This window comes from Salmo salar, chromosome ssa05 (assembly GCF_905237065.1).
Source record: "Salmo salar chromosome ssa05, Ssal_v3.1, whole genome shotgun sequence".
Lineage (NCBI taxonomy): Eukaryota > Metazoa > Chordata > Actinopteri > Salmoniformes > Salmonidae > Salmo > Salmo salar.
The window spans coordinates 33,741,852-33,761,457 of NC_059446.1; the positions used below are offsets into that span (position 1 = coordinate 33,741,852).

Below are 19,606 nucleotides of genomic sequence, written 5' to 3' on the forward strand. Positions count from 1 at the left end.
AAACTATCAATCAATGATAATAATCGAATTAATTATTGCGTTCTGTTTTCGTAATAGGCTAGTAAAAGGCATGAGCATTGCCCACACCCCAAAAGAAGTTAGGCTAGAGGTGCTGAGTAACGGAGAGTAAACTGAAAGCTATTCAAATAGAGTCGCTACACTATGGGAAGTATAATCTCCTTGAAATGTGTTGGGGAGTTTGCCTAATACATTTCTGGGAATTTATACATAGTGTGCACACTCTTTATTGTTTTCCTAATAGCCAATGCTATTGTGTATTGTGCTTTTGTTGAAAACAATTTAGGACCCTTTCAGTATACTGCGCGTAAACAACTATGAAACCCCAACTCTTCCAAATGTCTCTTCCTCGTCAGGCAGGTATTCAGCTCGAACAAGCAACTGGGCTAGAAGCGTCACATCACAGTGAGCGAGATCCAGCATAGACAGACGTCCCAACCGTCCAATCAGGAGTGAGCTCAGCGGGTGTCCGAGGATCCCGTTGGCTGGTAGGGGAGGTGCGCTGCGGAAAAAGCGAATAGTTGAGTGAAGTGCATTCAATAGTGGGAGAGGAGACCGCTGCAGTGTGTGCGCTAAACGGAGCAGATATCACTGGAGAGAAGAGAGAGAAAAAAATCAGATAACAGTGGCTGTTTGAGAATTGGCATAGTTGGAAAAAGCTTCGATTACGTTAATGGTACGGATTTTTTATATTTTTTATTGATTTTTGGCCTATGCTTTTAGAGTCATCTCCTCACTATTATTATTAAGGAACACTCCGCATCATTGGAATGTGCACTGCTGCCATAACGAGGCGCATCTGAAGCAGCCGAGAGCTTGTTGATCTCGGCAGTGAAGACAGGATTTGGGGGTAATCAAACCTGCATTGAATATCACAAACAAGAAGGTCCATGGTTGACGGGACTACTAAAAGGAAAACAAATATCCAAAAGCCTTCTACATTTTGGGGACTTTCCTTGGACTAAGGGTAATGGGAATTGACGCTTTAAATAAAAAAGGATAGGATTTCTTTTCTCCAAGTGCACTTGTTCTTTGGCGATGATTGTGCTATTCCTTTTGCTGTGTATCACGGATGGAGTGGTCTCGCAGATACGCTACTCTGTGCCGGAGGAGGCTGGACACGGCACGTTCGTGGGGAATATCGCCGAGGACCTGGGACTGGACATGACCAAAATTGCCTCACGCCGCTTCCAGGTTGTGCCCAGCTCGCGGACGCCGTACCTGGAAGTGAACATGGAGAACGGGATTCTGTTCATCAACGAGAAAATTGACCGGGAGCAGATCTGCAAGCAGAGTGCCAGCTGTCTTTTACACCTTGAAGTGTTTTTGGAGAACCCACTCGAGCTGTTCCGCGTGGAGATAGAGGTCGTGGATATCAATGACAATCCGCCCAGCTTCCCCGAAACCGACATCACAGTAGAGATCTCGGAGAGCGCAGTCCCCGGTACACGGTTTCCCCTAGAGAGCGCATTCGATCCGGACGTGGGTTCCAATGCGCTGCGCACATACGACATCACCACCAATAACTACTTCTACTTGGATGTGCAGACGCAGACCGACGGTAACAAATTCGCAGAACTGGTGCTAGAGAAGTCGCTGGACAGGGAGCAGCAGGCGTCCCACAGGTATGTGCTGACTGCCGTAGACGGGGGCCAGCCGCCACGGACAGGCACTGCTCTGCTGGTGGTCAAAGTGCTGGATTCTAACGACAACGTGCCCGTGTTTGACCAGCCAGTGTACTCAGTGAGTCTTCAGGAGAACACACCGACGGGGACCCTCGTTATCCAACTGAACGCCACCGACTTAGACGAGGGGCAGAATGGGGAGATAGTGTATTCATTCAGTAACCACATCTCCAGCCGCGTCAAGGACCTGTTCGCCATAGACGCGCGCACTGGACGCATCGAGGTACGCAGTGAGGTGGATTTTGAGGAGAGCAGTTTATATCAAATATTCGTTCAGGCGAAAGATCTCGGACCCAATGCCGTGGCCGCGCACTGTAAAGTTCTGGTGAAAATAATGGACGTAAATGATAATGCTCCTGATATCACCTTCAGTACAGTGACCGAGTCGGTGAGTGAAAGGGCAGCCCCGGGCACCGTTATAGCCCTGCTGAGCGTGACTGACAAAGATGCTGAGGAAAACGGAAAGATTCACGTTGAAATCCTCGGTGACGTCCCGTTCAAACTCAAACCCTCCTTTAGGAACTATTTCACCATTGTAACAGATGGACCCCTAAATAGAGAGAATGCTGACTCTTATTCAGTGACTGTAGTTGCCAGGGATACAGGGACCCCTTCCCTTGCCACCAGTAAATCAATCAAAGTGCAAGTGTCGGATGAAAATGACAATGCGCCAACGTTTACGCAGCCCATATATGATGTGTATGTGACTGAAAACAATGTGCCAGGTGCTTATATCCACGCTGTGACCGCTCTGGATCCAGACGTTGGACAGAACGCTCTCATTAGTTACTCCATAATGGAGTGCGATATTCAGGGTATGTCTGTGAAAACATACGTGTCAATCAACGAAGAGACCGGCTACCTTTACGCACTCAGATCATTCGATTACGAGCAGTTAAAAGACTTCACTTTCATGGTTCAGGCGAAAGATGCAGGTAGCCCTGAGCTCTTCTCGAACGCCACGGTCAAAGTAATCATCGTGGACCAGAATGACAACCCTCCCTCCGTTATTGCTCCTCTGGGTAAAAATGGCACTGCTAGAGAGCCTCTGCCCCGCTCCGCCGAGCCTGGCTACCTAGTAACCCGTATCATCGCCATGGATGCAGACGACGGAGAGAACGCACGGCTCTCCTACAGCATCCAGCGGGGAAACGAGAACGGCATGTTCCGCATGGACTGGAGGACAGGAGAATTGCGCACTGCCCGGCGCGTCTCCACCAAGCGGGACCCAAACCAGATGTATGACCTGTTGATAGAGGTGAGGGACCACGGCCAGCCGCCCCTCTCCTCCACCGCCAGTGTGTTCGTGGTGCTGGTGGACAGTGTGGTGGAGGACCATCGGGAGAGGGGCACCGCCAAGTCCAAGGAGACATCGCTGGACCTCACCCTCATCCTCATCATCGCCCTGGGCTCCGTCTCCTTCATCTTCCTCCTGGCTATGATCGTGCTGGCCGTGCGCTGTCAGAAGGACAAAAAGCTCAACATCTACACGTGCCTCACCAGTGATTGCTGCCTTGGGTGCGCCACATGCTGCAGCAGGCATGCGCGAGCCCGCAAGAAAAAGCTCAGCAAGTCCGATATAATGCTGGTGCAGAGCGCCAACGTCACCGGGGCCGGTACAGCCCAGGTGCCAGTGGAAGAGTCCGGGAGCTTCGGCTCTCACCACCAAAATCAGAACTATTGCTACCAGGTATGTCTGACTCCGGAGTCGGCCAAAACCGACCTAATGTTCCTAAAGCCGTGTAGCCCATCTAGGAGCACAGACACGGAACACAACCCGTGCGGGGCCATAGTGACAGGGTACACTGACCAGCAGCCTGACATCATATCAAACGGCAGCATTTTATCAAGCGAGGTAAGAGTCCCCTCATACCTTTAAACTCCAATACCCCCAGCATGTACTTGCTATCCCTATATTAGATATATAGAGTGTGATAACTGCAACATGTGCTTGTCTAAAAAAAAGTCTCACTGCTGCTATTAGTATGTGGATCAAATATGAAATATAATCTGCATTCCGCATTATTAGAGAATGTAGTTTAAGTGTCCCTAACATCGACGTTAACTTTCTATATGTTGCATCACCCATTGTTTTAGTAGAGCCCCTCACAAATACGTTTGTTATTTCGCCTGACACATAAGTCTGCATATATTGCTATTTATTTCCGTTAACGACAATTCAACCCAAAATGATTACTAGTTGCTGACATGTTGCCGTTGGCAGTCCCGAGGGAGATTATCATTGGAATAGTAATGATCGCATGTTTATGTTCTGCTCAGAAGTGGTTTTGTCGTGCTTTTAAAATAAGATGGATTTTGAGTAATATAATAATACATCAGGATAATGCATGGGTGCCTTGAAGGCTGGAGTTGTGTGTGTGTGTGTGTGTGTGTGTGTCTTCATGTGTGTGTGTGTGTCTGCATATGTGTTTGTGTGTGTGTGTGTGTGTGTGTGTGTGTGTGTGTGTGTGTGTGTGTGTGTGTGTGTGTGTGTGTGTGTGTGTGTGTGTGTGTGTGTGTGTGTGTGTGTGTGTGTGTGTGTGTGTTGTCATGCGCAATGACCGTGTCCCTTGTGAGAATACACATATTTCGCACACCAGTCACGATCGTGCTGAGTCGCACAAGAACAAAGATCCGTCTATAGTTCAGCCAGCCTGAATAGGTGCACCACTTAATTTTCTCTTTGGTAGTATATAGATGCTGTTGGCTAGGAGGCTTAAATCGACTCCTCTCAAAATATAGATATGAGACGTTTCGTTGTCGAACATCAGCAATCACGTCAAATCTAACGTCAATATCAAAACTATCAATGTCATGTACCATATTTCTTGTTGTTATTTTGTATTTTAAATCTCAGGAAAATTGTTTGATAATAAAATGCCACCGCGCCCCAAACTCAAAATGTCTCGTGCTTCTCTTTCAGACCAAACACCAGCGAGCCGAGCTCAGTTACCTGGTGGACAGACCTCGGCGTGTGAACAGGTAACGAGCATGCGCACCTGGTGCCCTGCCAGCAGCCTGAGTGACGTGATTGAGAGTGTTGTTTAAAGTGGCCATTCAATGCCAGAGGGGAGAGACTACAAAACACAACCATGCCAACATGGCTCAATACCTAATACTGGTTAATTGACTTTCTCTGCTGCTGCCCACCTGTGTATGCACTCTCAGTCTATGTTGATGATAATGAAGTGCAGGATAAGGAATGAATGATGATGATGATGAAGACGGTGAAAATAAAAGTGATTCATGTTTTATTCTAACATATTTTTTATTTTAACGTACGTTTGAAAATAAAAATAGGCCTCCACTATCTTCAATACATTAAATCATGTTTTCTATTCTTCTCCTCTTATCTGTCAGTTCGGCTTTCCAAGAAGCGGATCTCGTAAGCTCTAAAGACAGTGGTCATGGTGACAGCGAGCAAGGCGACAGTGACCATGACGCCACCAATCGAGGTCACTCTACCGGTAAGTCGAGTTTGTTAGTTCTTGGCTGGTTGTGCGGCTTTTGATGTCTTATTTTTTCATTTAAAGCACCACAGTGGGCGATGACAGTGTTGTATGGCGTGGTATCTGTCCATGGTGCTGATCGATCGATCACGGTGTGTTTCGAGGCCAATAGTCACTTTTAGCCTTAAGAATGTTATCCGCGCCTGCTGCGTGTCTATAATGTCACCGCGTTGTTATCTTCCGATTGTGGTGCTGAACGGAAAGCGACTCACTGCACACTGCGCTCTGCCAAATCTCGACTACTTTCAGAGTTCGCGACTGCCCGGTCGTGTCATAGCCTACTCATTCTCACCATCTCAAATATTGGAAATGTGCTTAGGATTTATGAAATATAGCCTTGAGTGTTTTTCTACCAGCATGTGATATACAAACTTCTCTAGCTTAGGCTACTGTAAGAACGGGTTGTTTTTGGTAGGCCTATATTCTAGTCGTCGTGTGTTTGTGAACTCGCTCTCTCCTGGCTGTAGCTCAATCTCTTTATTGTTTTGAACATGGGAAATGTTCTGAGGGACAATGACGCGCTGCTGAACTTAATCCTGTTGTTAGTAAATATGCAGGGTCGTTAATGAGGGAGGGCCCGCTGCTAAATCCATGCTAGAGACCACTTGATGGGTACGTGACGGAATTTCTAACGAGGACCGGTTGGCTTGTCATTGGTCGGTGTGGTGTGGGAACGGGACCAAACTGGTTGCGGGCGCAAACAAACAAACGATTCATTCATTGACTGGGCTCTGCCTTCCCGCCCCGAGCCCCCACCGGCCCGATCGCATTCCACCGTCCACATTGTCGTTTTATCTGTTCCACCTAAAGGTTCACATACACAAATTGGGCTTCTGAGCTTTGAATGTAGTTATCCCTGCATTCATCCTTGCGATTGTTTTGGTCCAGCCCTGTCTGTGTGTGTCTATGCCCATGTTTTTTGGAAAGCAACAAGGTCTGCCCTTGGGGATGAACCCACAGCATGCGAAATAAGCCACGTCTAGAAATAATAATGTCACTATTTTAAGTCTGTGGATATACACTGAAGTTTAAAGGGAAGCGTCCTATTTTATTTAGACCACTTTAAATGTATGATGCATCTAGTTAGCGTGGACTCATTTATACAAGTCACTTGTCAGATGGAACCCCTATAATGTTCAACCAAAAGGCATGTCACTTAGCAAGGTAGTTTATATCATGCTACATATTCAATTTGAGCCATAGGGCCTATATGATAGGTAGTACAAGCTACTTCTATATAGACAGTACAGGAGCTATACTTCCTTTTTAATTGAACCCTTCTTTCCTTCATGCAGGGCTTGACCAGACTCCTAATGCTAAGTGATGACTCTATGGCACGGTGTTTAGTGAACTTGCTGTCTTTGCTTTTGACTTTGAGTACCGTTGTATGGCAATAGGCTACTGTTGCTTTGTTCTGAAATTATCGGACAACTTACAGATGAACAGATGAATTTAAACAGATGAATTGCTGTGCGTTAAGTCTTTGTTTGATTAGGATTGTTTATGCTGTGGCTTATTGTTCTCTGCTTGCACGATACTTAGACATAACTGTCTGCTGTGCTATTTGCTAAGTGATAATTGAGTTTGTGACAAGCAGAGATGCTAGAACCTCAGGATTTTTCTCAGTTGGATCTTTCATTTGTGTCAGTTTATCTTTTATTCAACATTTTCATTAACAATTCCTTAATTGAATGAGGTGAGGGTGAATGATAGGTTAATTATAAACCGGGTGGTTCAAGCCCTGAATGCTGATTGGCTGAATGACGTGGTATATCAGACCACATACCATGGGCATGACAAAAAATGACTTTTTACTGATCCAATTATGTTAGTAACCAGTTTATAATAGCAATAAGGGGGTTTGTGGTATATGGCCAATCTAGAGAACAGTCCTTAGACATGGTACATTGGCCAAATACCTCACCGCCTCGTGCTTTATTGCTTAATTATAGCATTATGATTGTGATTAGAGACTAAACAATGATGATCATTTAGGTGAAGAAATGTTTGTTGATATTAGATGGATTTAAGCAGTGGAGTTACTGTGATGGTATCAGAGATGATAGCCTGTCTTCTATAGACTGTTGTCATAGTTACTATGGATAGACTGTCACCCTACTGTTTGGGAGCGTTGGAGTTAGCACTCCCTCCCACCTCCCTATTTCCCCCTCCATCCTCCCATTCCCCATCCAGATCCTTAGGCCCGTGGTTCACTTTATCGAGGTGGTAATATATGCTATTTGTATATTCTTGCTGAGCAGTCATTCATTTTCAGACCTCTGCATACCAATGACCAAATGAAGGACGCATTAAAGTAGGGGGTCAGTGCATTTACACAGTCTCTCTCGTTCTAACAATTTACATTTTTCTCTCTCTCCCCCCCAATTCAAAGGGCTTTATTGGCATGGAAACCATATGTTTACATTGCCAAAGCAAATAGTGAAATATTGTTGTTAACGATATGCAAATAGTACAAAAGGTAAAAAAAATAAACATAAATATTGGTTGTATTTACGATGGTATTTGTTCTTCACTGGTTGCCCTTTTCTTGTGGCAACAGGTCAGAAATATTGCTGCTGTGATGGCACACTGTGGTATTTCTCACAGTAGATATGGGTATTTATCAAAATTGGGTTTGTTTTCAAATTCTTTGTGGATCTGTGTAATCTGAGGGAAATATCTCTCTCGCTCTCTCTCTCTCCCTCTATCTCTCCCATTCCTCTCTCCCATCCCTCTCTCCCTCTCTTTATCTTTGTTTGGATATAGGGGATACTTTTTGACAGTGCTTTCAGTGCATATTGAAGTCAGACTGATGTACTGTAGACTCATGTTTGTTCCTTAAAATCGTTAAAGTACTAAGGCCCATAAATATTGTTGGTTTCGGTTCACATCTTTTATTAAACTTTCAGTTTTACTGAGGGCAGGTCAATTCTTTACTGAGGGCAGGTCAATTCTTTACTGAGGGCAGGTCAATTCTTTACTGAGAGCAGGTCAATTCTTTACTGAGGTCAGGTCAATTCTTTACTGAGGGCAGGTCAATTCTTTACTGAGGGCAGGTCAATTCTTTACTGAGAGCAGGTCAATTCTTTACTGAGGGCAGGTCAATTCTTTACCGAGGGCAGGTCAATTCTTTACCGAGGTCAGGTCAATTCTTTACCGAGGGCAGGTCAATTCTTTACCGAGGGCAGGTCAATTCTTTACCGAGTGCAGGTCAATTCTTTACCGAGGTCAGGTCTATTCTTTACTGAGGGCAGGTCTATTCTTTACCGAGGTCAGGTCAATTCTTTACCGAGGGCAGGTCAATTCTTTACCGAGGGCAGGTCAATTCTTTTCCGAGGTCAGGTCAATTCTTTACCGAGGGCAGGTCTATTCTTTACCGAGGGCAGGTCAATTCTTTGCCGAGGGCAGGTCAATTCTTTGCCGAGGATAGGTCTATTCTTTACCGAGGGCAGGTCAATTCTTTACCGAGGGCAGGTCAATTCTTTACCGAGGGCAGGTCAATTCTTTACCGAGGGCAGGTCTATTCTTTACTGAGGGCAGGTCAATTCTTTACCGAGGGCAGGTCTATTCTTTACCGAGGGCAGGTCAATTCTTTACCAAGGGCAGGTCTATTCTTTACTGAGGGCAGGTCAATTCTTTACTGAGGGCAGGTCTATTCTTTACTGAGGGCAGGTCAATTCTTTACTGAGGGCAGGTCAATTCTTTACCGAGGGCAGGTCTATTCTTTACCGAGGGCAGGTCAATTCTTTACCGAGGGCAGGTCTATTCTTTACCGAGGGCAGGTCTATTCTTTACTGAGGGCAGGTCTATTCTTTACTGAGGGCAGGTCAATTCTTTACTGAGGGCAGGTCAATTCTTTACTGAGGGCAGGTCTATTCTTTACTGAGGGCAGGTCAATTCTTTACTGAGGGCAGGTCAATTCTTTACTGAGGGCAGGTCAATTCTTTACTGAGGGCAGGTCTATTCTTTACTGAGGGCAGGTCAATTCTTTACTGAGGGCAGGTCAATTCTTTACTGAGGGCAGGTCAATTCTTTACTGAGGGCAGGTCAATTCTTTTATTTTATTCCATTTTTTACTTTCCTCTTTTTTTCTGAAGAGACACCTAATACTCCTCAGGGAATATCTCATTTCTTAAAATGTCAAGAAATATCAAGATGTCTTGATCTGGCTTTTTAGCAGAGACGCTTTTCTCGGAGTGAGTCTGTGTCTTATCACTTCTCCAGCTTCTAAATGCCAAATCCGAAACAGATTGATATTCACAAGCCTCCTCCTGTGATTATTGGATATGGAAATATGTTCATTATCCAGGGTCAGAGGTTACTGTCCCATTGCTTTGGTGAATATCTAATATGCAGGTACCACTTGTTGAAATGAGGAGTAAATTGATGATCTATGGAGTCTGTATTAGTAGATACATAATTAAATAATACAAACTTTTTTACATTGTTGTGTATGTGCTGACACTCAATGTGATGGTGTATTTGTGGATGTTCGTTAATATTTAATAAGGAACTCACTCGTTAGGAAGCTCAGCATTTTCCCAAGCTGTTAGCGAGCCAAATTAATCCTCTTTGTAACAAAGCAAATTCCCCCAATGCTGACCTGTGGAAACACACACACACACACACACACACACACACACACACACACACACACACACACACACACACACACACACACACACACACACACACACACACACACACACACACACACACACACACACACACACACACACACACCACAGGTCTGAAGCCTAATCAGTCTGTGTACCACAGGATTATCTGAGGATACTCTTGGGGAGCAGTTTGGGTTTTACTCAGACACACACATCAAACGACTTAAAACATTGACTTTTAAGATTAAGTTAGGCAATATCCTGGTTTTGCTTAGTGCAAAAATATTAGTATCTATCTGAATTTAATCAGAAACTGATTTGATTTGGGTTTTTTTGTTACACGATGGGCTATTCATGGGTTCACTTGCACTATCATGAAGAATGAACTCAGAATGAACTTCCTCTTTGACAGAACATTGAAGGACTCGGGCTGACTTTTTTTTCTGGTGTTATTGCATGGACAAATTGGAAGGACATGAGCAGCCAAAGTAATCCAATACTTTTCAGCCTGTGGTTTAAATGATCTAATACCTTGGTCACAGGAAGCTCTGAGAGTGTAGTAGTGTGGTGTTAATGGTTTTAAACACGTCTCTCACTCTGCATGACCAGTCGTACCTGCTGAGATATCACAGAGAGAAACTACCACAGAGGGTCACAGCAATGATTCAATGATTCTGGCCTGTTTCTCTATTTCCCAATGGCAAAAAAATTATAAAAACTACACACACATTACGTAATACATGAATACACCAGGCATAATTTATAGTCCAATATTTACGAGTGTTTTGGGGAAGGGGGGATTAGGAGGCAAGTGTTTAAATTGTGCAGTATTTAGCAATCATAACAAGAGCCTGATAGCAGCAATTGTGTGTGTGTGTGTGTGTGTGTGTGTGTGTGTGTGTGTGTGTGTGTGTGTGTGTGTGTGTGTGTGTGTGTGTGTGTGTGTGTGTGTGTGTGTGAGAGTGTGTGAGTGAGGGCATGTGTGTAAAGGTGTGGAGAATCAGTAGTAGGTGGTCAGTCCAGTTCAAGTGTCCCGCGGTCTGATGGCTTGTAGATAGAAACTGTCTCTTTGCCTGTTGGTATCAGACCTCATGCTCCGATTTCATCTGCCCGACAGGGTGTGTGGGGGTCCTTGATGATGCTGCGGGCCTTCCTCAGACACCATTTTGAGTAAATCCTGGATGGGTGGGAGCATGGTCCCAATGATGCACTGGGCCGTCTTCATCACCTGCTTGAGGGCATTGCGGTCGTGGACAGACTAATTCCCATACCAGGCCGTGATGCAACCGGTCAGGACGCTCTCGATGGTGCAGTGGAAGTATTTGGAGAGGACAAGGGTTGGCATCCCAAATTTATTCTGCCACCTTAGGAAGTAGAGACACTGTTGGCACCTCTTGACAAGAGTGGTGATGTTGTTGGTCCAAGTCCACAGTGAGGAAATTAAAACTACTGACTCTCTCTAATACCGTTGATGTGGATCGGGGCATGTTCCCTCCTCTGTAACAATCAACTATTTTGTTTTACTGACTTTCACTTACCTCTTCCCTATAGGCTGACTCGTCGTTGTTGGTTATCAGGCCTACAACTGTGGCGTCGTCAGCAAACTTGATTATTGACTTGGTGTCGTGCAAATGTATTTTAGCAATTTTGGTTGGTTTTCACAAAGGGCTGTTTTTATTTGAATCTCTCCTTAGTGTATCGGTAGAAAGATGAGGTAGAACGAGGAAGACGATAACCTCGTGACCTTTCCCTGTGCATGCTGGGCTTTCTAGTGGTGTGTTTGCTGTTCTGCGAGGCTGAGAGTTTATCTCTCCACGTATGGTGCTGTTTCCTTTGAACTTGTATGGTGAAAAAGAGAACCCTGCAATGAAGAATTAGAGATCTGAGTCTACACGTGCATGCGCGCACGTACACACACAGCAGCAGCGAGTGAGTGAGTGTGTGTGTGTGCACGTTTCCCCTGCTTCCTTTTTTGTCTTGTTTCAAGATTAATTGATTATTACCTTTATGACCTCTGTCTTTCCATCTCTCCTCCCTCGTTCCCCTCCCCAGGCACTGATCTCTTCTCTAACTGTCTTTTCTCTCTCTCCATCTCTCCTCCCTCGTTCCCCTCCCCAGGCACTGATCTCTTCTCTAACTGTCTTTTCTCTCTCTCCATCTCTCCTCCCTCGTTCCCCTCCCCAGGCACTGATCTCTTCTCTAACTGTCTTTTCTCTCTCTCCATCTCTCCTCCCTCGTTCCCCTCCCCAGGCACTGATCTCTTCTCTAACTGTCTTTTCTCTCTCTCCATCTCTCCTCCCTCGTTCCCCTCCCCAGGCACTGATCTCTTCTCTAACTGTCTTTTCTCTCTCTCCATCTCTCCTCCCTCGTTCCCCTCCCCAGGCACTGATCTCTTCTCTAACTGCACGGAGGAGTGCAAGGCACTGGGACACTCCGACCGCTGTTGGATGCCCTCCTTTGTGCCCTCCGACGGGCGCCAGGCAGCAGACTACCGCAGCAACCTGCACGTGCCAGGCATGGACTCCGTGCCCGACACTGAGGTATTTGAAAGCCAAGAGCAAACGGGCGATAAGTCATTCTCCACCTTTGGCAAAGAGACCCCCCTCAGCCACCACCACCAAAACCACCTCCACCTCAGCCACCACCATGCCACCCACGCCAACCAAGCCAAGTTAGAGAGGAAAGCGTTTGAGGCACTTCTGTCTAGCACGCGAGCGCCTTACAAACCTGCCTATTTGAGTGAGTATCCGCTTTGCACGGCAGCTCTGTAGCTAACCCACTCTATTCTCTCAACCAAACAACCCTGATCTGATGATTGACTTGAACAATGCAAAAAAAAATTGAATTATATTTCTTCCCCCATTGGCTGGAAGTGCCATGAAATTCTTTCACGTGCGCTGACCCATCTAATTTACCCTCTTGACAGTCGTTAACTCTCTCTCTCTCTCTTCCTTTCACACATCTTCATTATCGCTCTCTCTATCTGTGATGATCTTATCCTCCGTCACAGTCTTCTATATCAATTCACTCCCTCCTTCCACCACCAGCAGCAGCCCCATCTATGTGCCTTTTCAATTTAATGTGCCATGATCAATTAGAGTAGAGGTTGGAATCCATAGGAGAGTTTTGACATCGCTGAAACGTTGAAATGATGGATGATTTGTCCCATTATGGGGAGATGGGTGTGTTAATATACACGATGCTTCCTTTGCTCCGAAAGGGAATGAAAAAAGGAGTGTTTTTAATCTGCAGAAAAGAATAGAGGCTAAGAGATTACCCTCTCGCTCCTATTCTTCTGACGGTATTACTCTAGCTCCTAGGATCAAAACCGTTTAAGATAATCAGGGAAAGCAGAGGAAGGAGCAGGCGTATTTCCATGGGGAATTTCTGGTTCCAAACTCCCTTTTCAAAGGGCACAAAGAGAGACATCCTCATCACTGCAATTTGGTGATAATGCTTAATTATAATTTTGTCAGCACTGCCTTAAGAGTTGCACGTTCTTTCACCGCTCATCAGAACTTGCTAAAAGAATTCTCAACCTGCTGGAGTCTCCCGTACCACTGTAATTCACAGCCGCAGCATGGGGCACTACATCTGATGAATACAGATGAGGTAGAGACTCCATAAAGATAAAGATGTCACCTTCCTCTCTCAGAGGCTATTCTCATTGACAAACATTTAAGGAGAGGCAGCGTGATGAGATCTCAAGTTACGTAATATGTACATAAACGTTTCAATTTACATTACATCCTTGCCTTACCTTTTGTTCTGGCTGGCAATGTGACATTCTTGCTCTGCAGCTCCAAATCTACCGTAATTATCAGTATCAAAGTAGCCACTGACTAGCCAGTAAGCTTGCAACAAACTATTCGACAATGCGAGCATCTTTTCCTCTATAACATATTATCTACACTCTTGAATAATGCAATCAAACCATATCACTTAATTGAATAATGCAACTATTTGCTCGTTGGTACACGGATGAGCTAAATGTAGCTTGCAAGACAATAACACAGCTAGCTAGCTATGCTCGCTAGTAACATTAGCTAACATATCAAACATTAATGTTTACCTCTCTCATATATATATATATATATACACACACACACAAGTACAGTTTCAGCATATTAAAAGTTACATTAGAACAAACCAGGCTTCATTTGATCAATATCATGGAAGTCATTATATGAGGTAAACTCAAAATAGCAACTGAAAATGTTGATAATTCCTCTGGTGAGTTGATCAGTTTCTTGCTGCGTGCGTCTTGCCTGGATGGTGGCTCAGAGCAACCAAGGGGAAAACTCCCTTTCTTAAAGATACAGCGACATTTTCAGAATGTATTTATTTTAATTTGATTTAAACTTTATTTAACTAGGCAAGTCAGTTAAGAACAAATTATTATTTACAATGACGGCCTACCCCAGCCAAACCCTAACCCGGATGACGCTAGGCCAATTGTGCACCGCCCTATGGGACTCCCAATCACGACCAGTTGTGATACAGCCTCAAATCGAACCAGGGTCTGTAGTGACGCCTCGAGCACTGAGATGCAGTGCCTTAGACCGCTGCGCCACTTGGGACCCTCAAGATCCAGACTCCATTTCCTTAGAATGTAATAGGCTACTGCAATTTCAGGAAAAAATACCTATAAAACATGTCTCAAATATAAGGATGATGTTTATACGTTACAACTGTTTCAAAAACCTTGCTCTGCTATTAATATTTTTACCATATGAATGTTGGGCTCAATGAAACAATTCTGTTTACATTGCCCTGCATAGAGGGGGGCAACTGTTGGGCGAGTGTTGTACGTGACCTCTAGAGGTAGCTTTCGAGACATGAGAAATATGCTCTTTTACATTACATTAATATCTCTCGAAAATCGATACCTCTCAAGAATCTCTTGAAATTCTCCTTAATTCTCGTCAATTACAATAGACCCTCAGTCTCAACCCCTATTTTTCTCCTCTCTGTCTCAGCGACTACACATGGGCGTAGAGCTAATCACCACAATACATTCCTTATTTTGGGGATGTCTGGCAGGGGGTCTGGAAGGGGGAAGAAGAGGGGGGATGGGGGGGTATCCTCATGATACTAAGAGTCTGTGTCTTATTTCGGAGGCGAGTCTGGTAGGGTGGGTGGGGGGGATAAGGTGGGGTGTCCCCATGATACTAAGAGGCTGTGTCTTATTTTGGATTGGAGTCTGGAAGGGTGAGGAGGGGGTGGGGGTGAGGGGGGTAATCCTCATGATACTACGAGACTGTGCCTTTCCCCTAATCTGATAAAGTCATCTGGAGACACAGAGCCCCTTGTAGCCAGAGACAGCGGTCGGTCATTACCGTTAATCAAACAGAGATGACATAGAGCTGCTGCTAGCTGGGGGATTGTTGAGCTGTCCTGGGGAAGGGGGAGAAGGGGGTGTTGGGGGTAAGGGGTGTGGGGGGAGGGGGAGCTCCATTTGTTTCCATGTTGGCCGTGGCCCATTTGAGTTAAGACCCATTGTTGCTGTCCTAAATAAATTGAGCAAGAAATATTCTCAGAGACACAGACCCATATTCACACGCATTATCAATGAGAGAATTCACAGTGTGGATATAAATGGTTCTAGAAGAGAATGGATGAAGGGCTTCCTAACCTTCCTAACCTTGTTTTATTGACTGTCTTACAACACTGAGTAAATAAATTAAGGTTCCTCTAGAAGCATTGTCTGTTTTTCTTTTCTCTCTCAGACAAACTTGACCCCTAACCAGCATGTGTTCTCTTCTTGCAGCGAGGAAAGGGGTTTGCTAGCTCCTTTCGCGTGGACATACCAGAGACCGTATGACTTTGCACAATCAGTCAAAACAACAAAAAACTAAAAAGAGCATCAAGTTCCAGACTCCATCTCCTTAACTGTTCCACGTCTGACTGACATTCCCCCTACGTAACATGGAACTCTGTGGACAACATTCCCTCCGGAATTCTCTTGGAACACTGCCGGCCTTGGAAACTACTACCTTTTGGACTCTGGAGGGGTTGGAAGTGGTGGGGACAGACAGAGAGACAGGGTTAGGAGACGGACAGACAGTCGGCTCTGCACGAGGACCCCACCGCTCTCAGCAGGACTGAGACAGAGTTGAAAACAGAACTAATAGAGGGGGAGAACGAGGGAGGAGAAGGAAGAGGAGGAGGACGAGGATCCCTCCTCTCCAATCTATGTGTGCCTGTTTACAGCACTAATGTACATCTTTAAAAAAAATGAAAAAAATGGAAAAAAAAGAACAGCAACAAAAAATTACAAAAATGAAAAACCAATTGGAAAAGGAACATCGACGTCACTGAGCCCTTTAGATGTTTATACTCACAGCAGAAGCCAGTTGTACAGGAGATTTTTGTGCATTTTAAATGCAATACCACTGTTTTAGACTTGACTGTTTTTCTATTCAGTTTGTGTGGTCAGGTGTCTTCTCCTCAGATCTAAAGTACTTCAACTTTATAAGGAAAGATTGTGGGCTGGATTATGAATTTTCAAGTTCAGTTTTGTTTTTCTTTTTTTTCATCACATAGTGGATCTGAACAGTGATGGGCTTCACCTTTGAATTCTGAGCTGTTTAGTAGTTTATATCATGTGAGAAGTGTTTAATGTACTCTTTTGAAAAGCTTCAAAATGCATATAAATCTATATATAAATCTATCTATATATACTTTTTTCTGAAGGTGTGCTATCCATTTGGTGGGTTTCCAATTCTGTATAGACAGAGGTTCATAAGCTGCTTAAAGTGCTGTAGAAGGCTTGGGACGATCTTACATGTCGGGGGTGTTCTTGACCATGAAAACACAACAGCCTTGTCTGCCGCGTGATCGTTTTCATCCGGTTTGATTTCATTTTTTTTATTTGGATATTGAAAGTTGAAACTCATGTCTATAAATAAAAAGGCGGTAATAATTTAGATTGAATTCCATGGTAATTCTGTGTTATTGTAACCAAAAAAAAGGGTCAATTAAAAAGAACAAAACAAAAAGTGGCCATGTAATGAAAGGTGTTGTGCACTTGCAGTGCAAAATCAAATATGCGCACATACACACACTCACATACACATGCACACACATCCACACACTCACATACGCAGACTCTCACACACACACACCGTTATGCCAACAATAAATCAAAAAATGAGAAATGTACGGTTTGTCTCATGTTGTTTGATTTTCTATAACTCGGGCAGGTTTACATTCAATCACAGCGAAGGGAATGGCTGATATCCTGACCTCTACTCCCAATGTATATTTATTGTATGTCAGCGTCCTCAGATCATTTCAATTCATATTTTACTCTGTATAGTGTCACCTGTTTTATAGGATATGGTAAGGTTGTTTTCACATTCTCTATTACTCTTGATTTTACATACACCCCTTGTGATTCTTTCCATCTAGTGACAGATACACGGTAAGGACATGTTATTTTGAAAGGGAGGCTTTTTGACAGCGTCTGAATGGAGGAAGGATGCACAGAACGACTCCAGGCACAGTTCGGTTATAGAAAACATGCTGCAGTTCTGGAAGATTACACGTCTCAATTGGACACCCACGTTCATCGGCTTTCAATGGAGTTCCCCATTTTGACAACCGCTAAAGAGAAATCATAGAAAATCTATGTTTATATGTGAGTGGTGAGAAATGCCTATATAGGCCACACAATGACGGCATATGTTAACTAACACACTGTGTCCACATGCTTCTTTCAGTTGTTTGTCAGTCTGGTGCGTTTCCTCGCTAAAACCTAATCTAAAAAAAATGACATGTTTTTTTAATCTATTCTTTTCACACAGAACAAGTGTTTAAGATTAAACTTCTGTCTTCAATTGAACAGTACATGTGTAATCTTCCTGAAGTGGCAGTAACGGCACATAAACAAGGTGGAATAAGATATTAGCTACAGATGGTGACTAACCAATAGCAGAGTCTAAATGAGAGACATAATTACATGTAATCCTTTATAATCTCACATGTTTGAATATTCATTGATGTTTTTCCCACCAGAGATGTGTTCAAATCTGATAAACAGGAGGTATTAAAATCTATATTAATCTTTGGCTCACAGTCTACATCAAAAACCTAACATGTACAACATCTTTACCGAGTTCATATTTATTCCATTTTTAAGTAACAATTGGAAATATACATGTAGAATAAATATAAATAAAATGAGTTGAAATCTGCCTCTTGACTATCCTTTATTCCAGCGTAATGAGGGCATAACTATCAGCTCTGTTCTGCTTAGATTTAGAAGGAAACTTTGATGAACGGTATAATCATGTCTCCTTTCTTCCTAAATGGAACCCATTATATTTGACCTCAGTCACTCAGGTTAATCTCTTTCATGTTCCAAAAGTTTTATTTTCTGCATGTATTTATGAACACAAGGATCCAAATGATAAAAGCATAAGAGTATAATGAAATATAATTTAAGAACAAAAATAAATGACTTACAGTTCCCAAAACAAGACAGAAGACTTAGAAAGGGAGAGAGGGAGAGAGAAACAGAGACAGAGAGAGGTAGAGACAGAGAGAGCGAGAACAAGAGAGAGAGAGGGCAAAGTGAGAGAGAGAGGCTGAGAGACAGAGAGAGAGAAGGAGACTGACATGCTTTTTCTATTCTTGGGTGCATTCGTTATTAACCGAAAGTGAGTTTCAAAGTCACTCATTGCACAAAGGCAGAGAGGATTAGGGAGTGCTAACTTCTATGTTGGAGTGCTCCACTTTTCACACACGGACACCAAAGGACTTAACGCAATGGCTAGCTCTCAAACCCCCCATTCATCAATGCTGGAGAAATAAAATAAACGTATTAGCAAATGATGTGACTTTGAACAGATGCTTAACATGCTAAGGATGCTAGGGATGTTCTGGGGGATTTCAAGTGTTTATTTTTTTCATCAGAGTTACCATGATGTAGTGTAGTCTACCAAGAGCAAATACCACCAACTGTGGTTGAGTTGTATTAAAGGGACTTGAATTGATGTTTCTTCCATCATATTGATTGAGGACATTAGTAGAAACACACCAAGACAAAAACTGCTCTGCTCTGCATCTGACCGTAAGGCACTAAAGAGGGTAGTGCGTATGGCCCAGTACATCACTGAGGCCAAGCTTCCTGCCGTCCAGGACCTATATAATAGGTGGTGTCAGAGGAAAGCCCATAAAATTGTCAAAGACTCCAGTCACCCAAGTCATAGACAGTTTTCTCTGCTACCGCACGGCAAGCGGTACCGGAGTGCCAAGTCTAGGACCAAAAGGCTCCTTAACAGCTTCTACCCCCAAGACATAAGACTGCTGAACAATTAATCAAATGGCCACCGGACTATTTACATCGACACCCCCCCCCCCCCCATCCATTTTGTACACTGCTGCTACTCACTGTTTATTATCTATGCATAGTCACTTCACCCCTACCTACATGTACAAATTACCTCAACTAACCTGTACCCCCGCACACTGACTCGGTACCGGTACCCCCTGTACATAGCCTTGTTATTGTTATTTTATTGTGTTACTTTTTATTATTTTTTACTTTAGTTTATTTGGTAAATATTTTCTTAACTCTTCGTGAATTGCACTGTTGGCTAAGGGCTTGTAAGTAAGCATTTCACAGTAAGGTCTACACGTGTTGTATTCGGCGCATGTGACAAATAAAGTTTGATTTTATTTGATTTGAGTACAGAAAACATTGTTTCTAAAGGGTTCTTCCGCTGTCCCCATAGGATAACCTATTTTGGTTCCAGGTGTAATCCTTTTG

General features: G+C 43.8%; 1 protein-coding gene across 3 annotated transcripts; it reads left to right on the top strand.

Annotated features, from left to right (window-relative positions):
- Nucleotides 1-502: 502 nt before the first annotated feature.
- Nucleotides 503-18,029, top strand: LOC106604685 (protocadherin-10). 3 transcript variants are annotated; one of them, XM_014199590.2, is made up of 5 exons: nt 503-3,393; nt 4,627-4,685; nt 5,064-5,170; nt 12,214-12,570; nt 15,602-18,029. In XM_014199590.2, the coding sequence occupies exons 1-5, from the start codon at nt 1,057-1,059 to the stop codon at nt 15,619-15,621; spliced, it is 2,880 nt and encodes a 959-aa protein (XP_014055065.1). In that variant the 5' UTR covers nt 503-1,056; the 3' UTR covers nt 15,622-18,029. The 3 variants fall into 3 exon arrangements, with proteins under 3 accessions (XP_014055065.1, XP_014055064.1, XP_014055063.1); XM_014199589.2 differs by having other exon boundaries at nt 523-3,558; nt 12,214-12,371; XM_014199588.2 differs by having other exon boundaries at nt 527-3,558.
- The last annotated feature ends 1,577 nt before the right edge of the window (nt 18,030-19,606 follow it).

Excerpts from the sequence above, each read along its gene's own strand:
- LOC106604685 (XM_014199588.2), top strand. The coding sequence starts at position 1,057 with ATGATTGTGCTATTCCTTTTGCTGTGTATCACGGATGGAGTGGTCTCG. Across the intron at positions 4,686-5,063 it reads AGACCTCGGCGTGTGAACAG|TTCGGCTTTCCAAGAAGCGG; the intron begins GTAACGAGCATG and ends CTTATCTGTCAG. Across the intron at positions 12,571-15,601 it reads TTACAAACCTGCCTATTTGA|CGAGGAAAGGGGTTTGCTAG; the intron begins GTGAGTATCCGC and ends CTCTTCTTGCAG.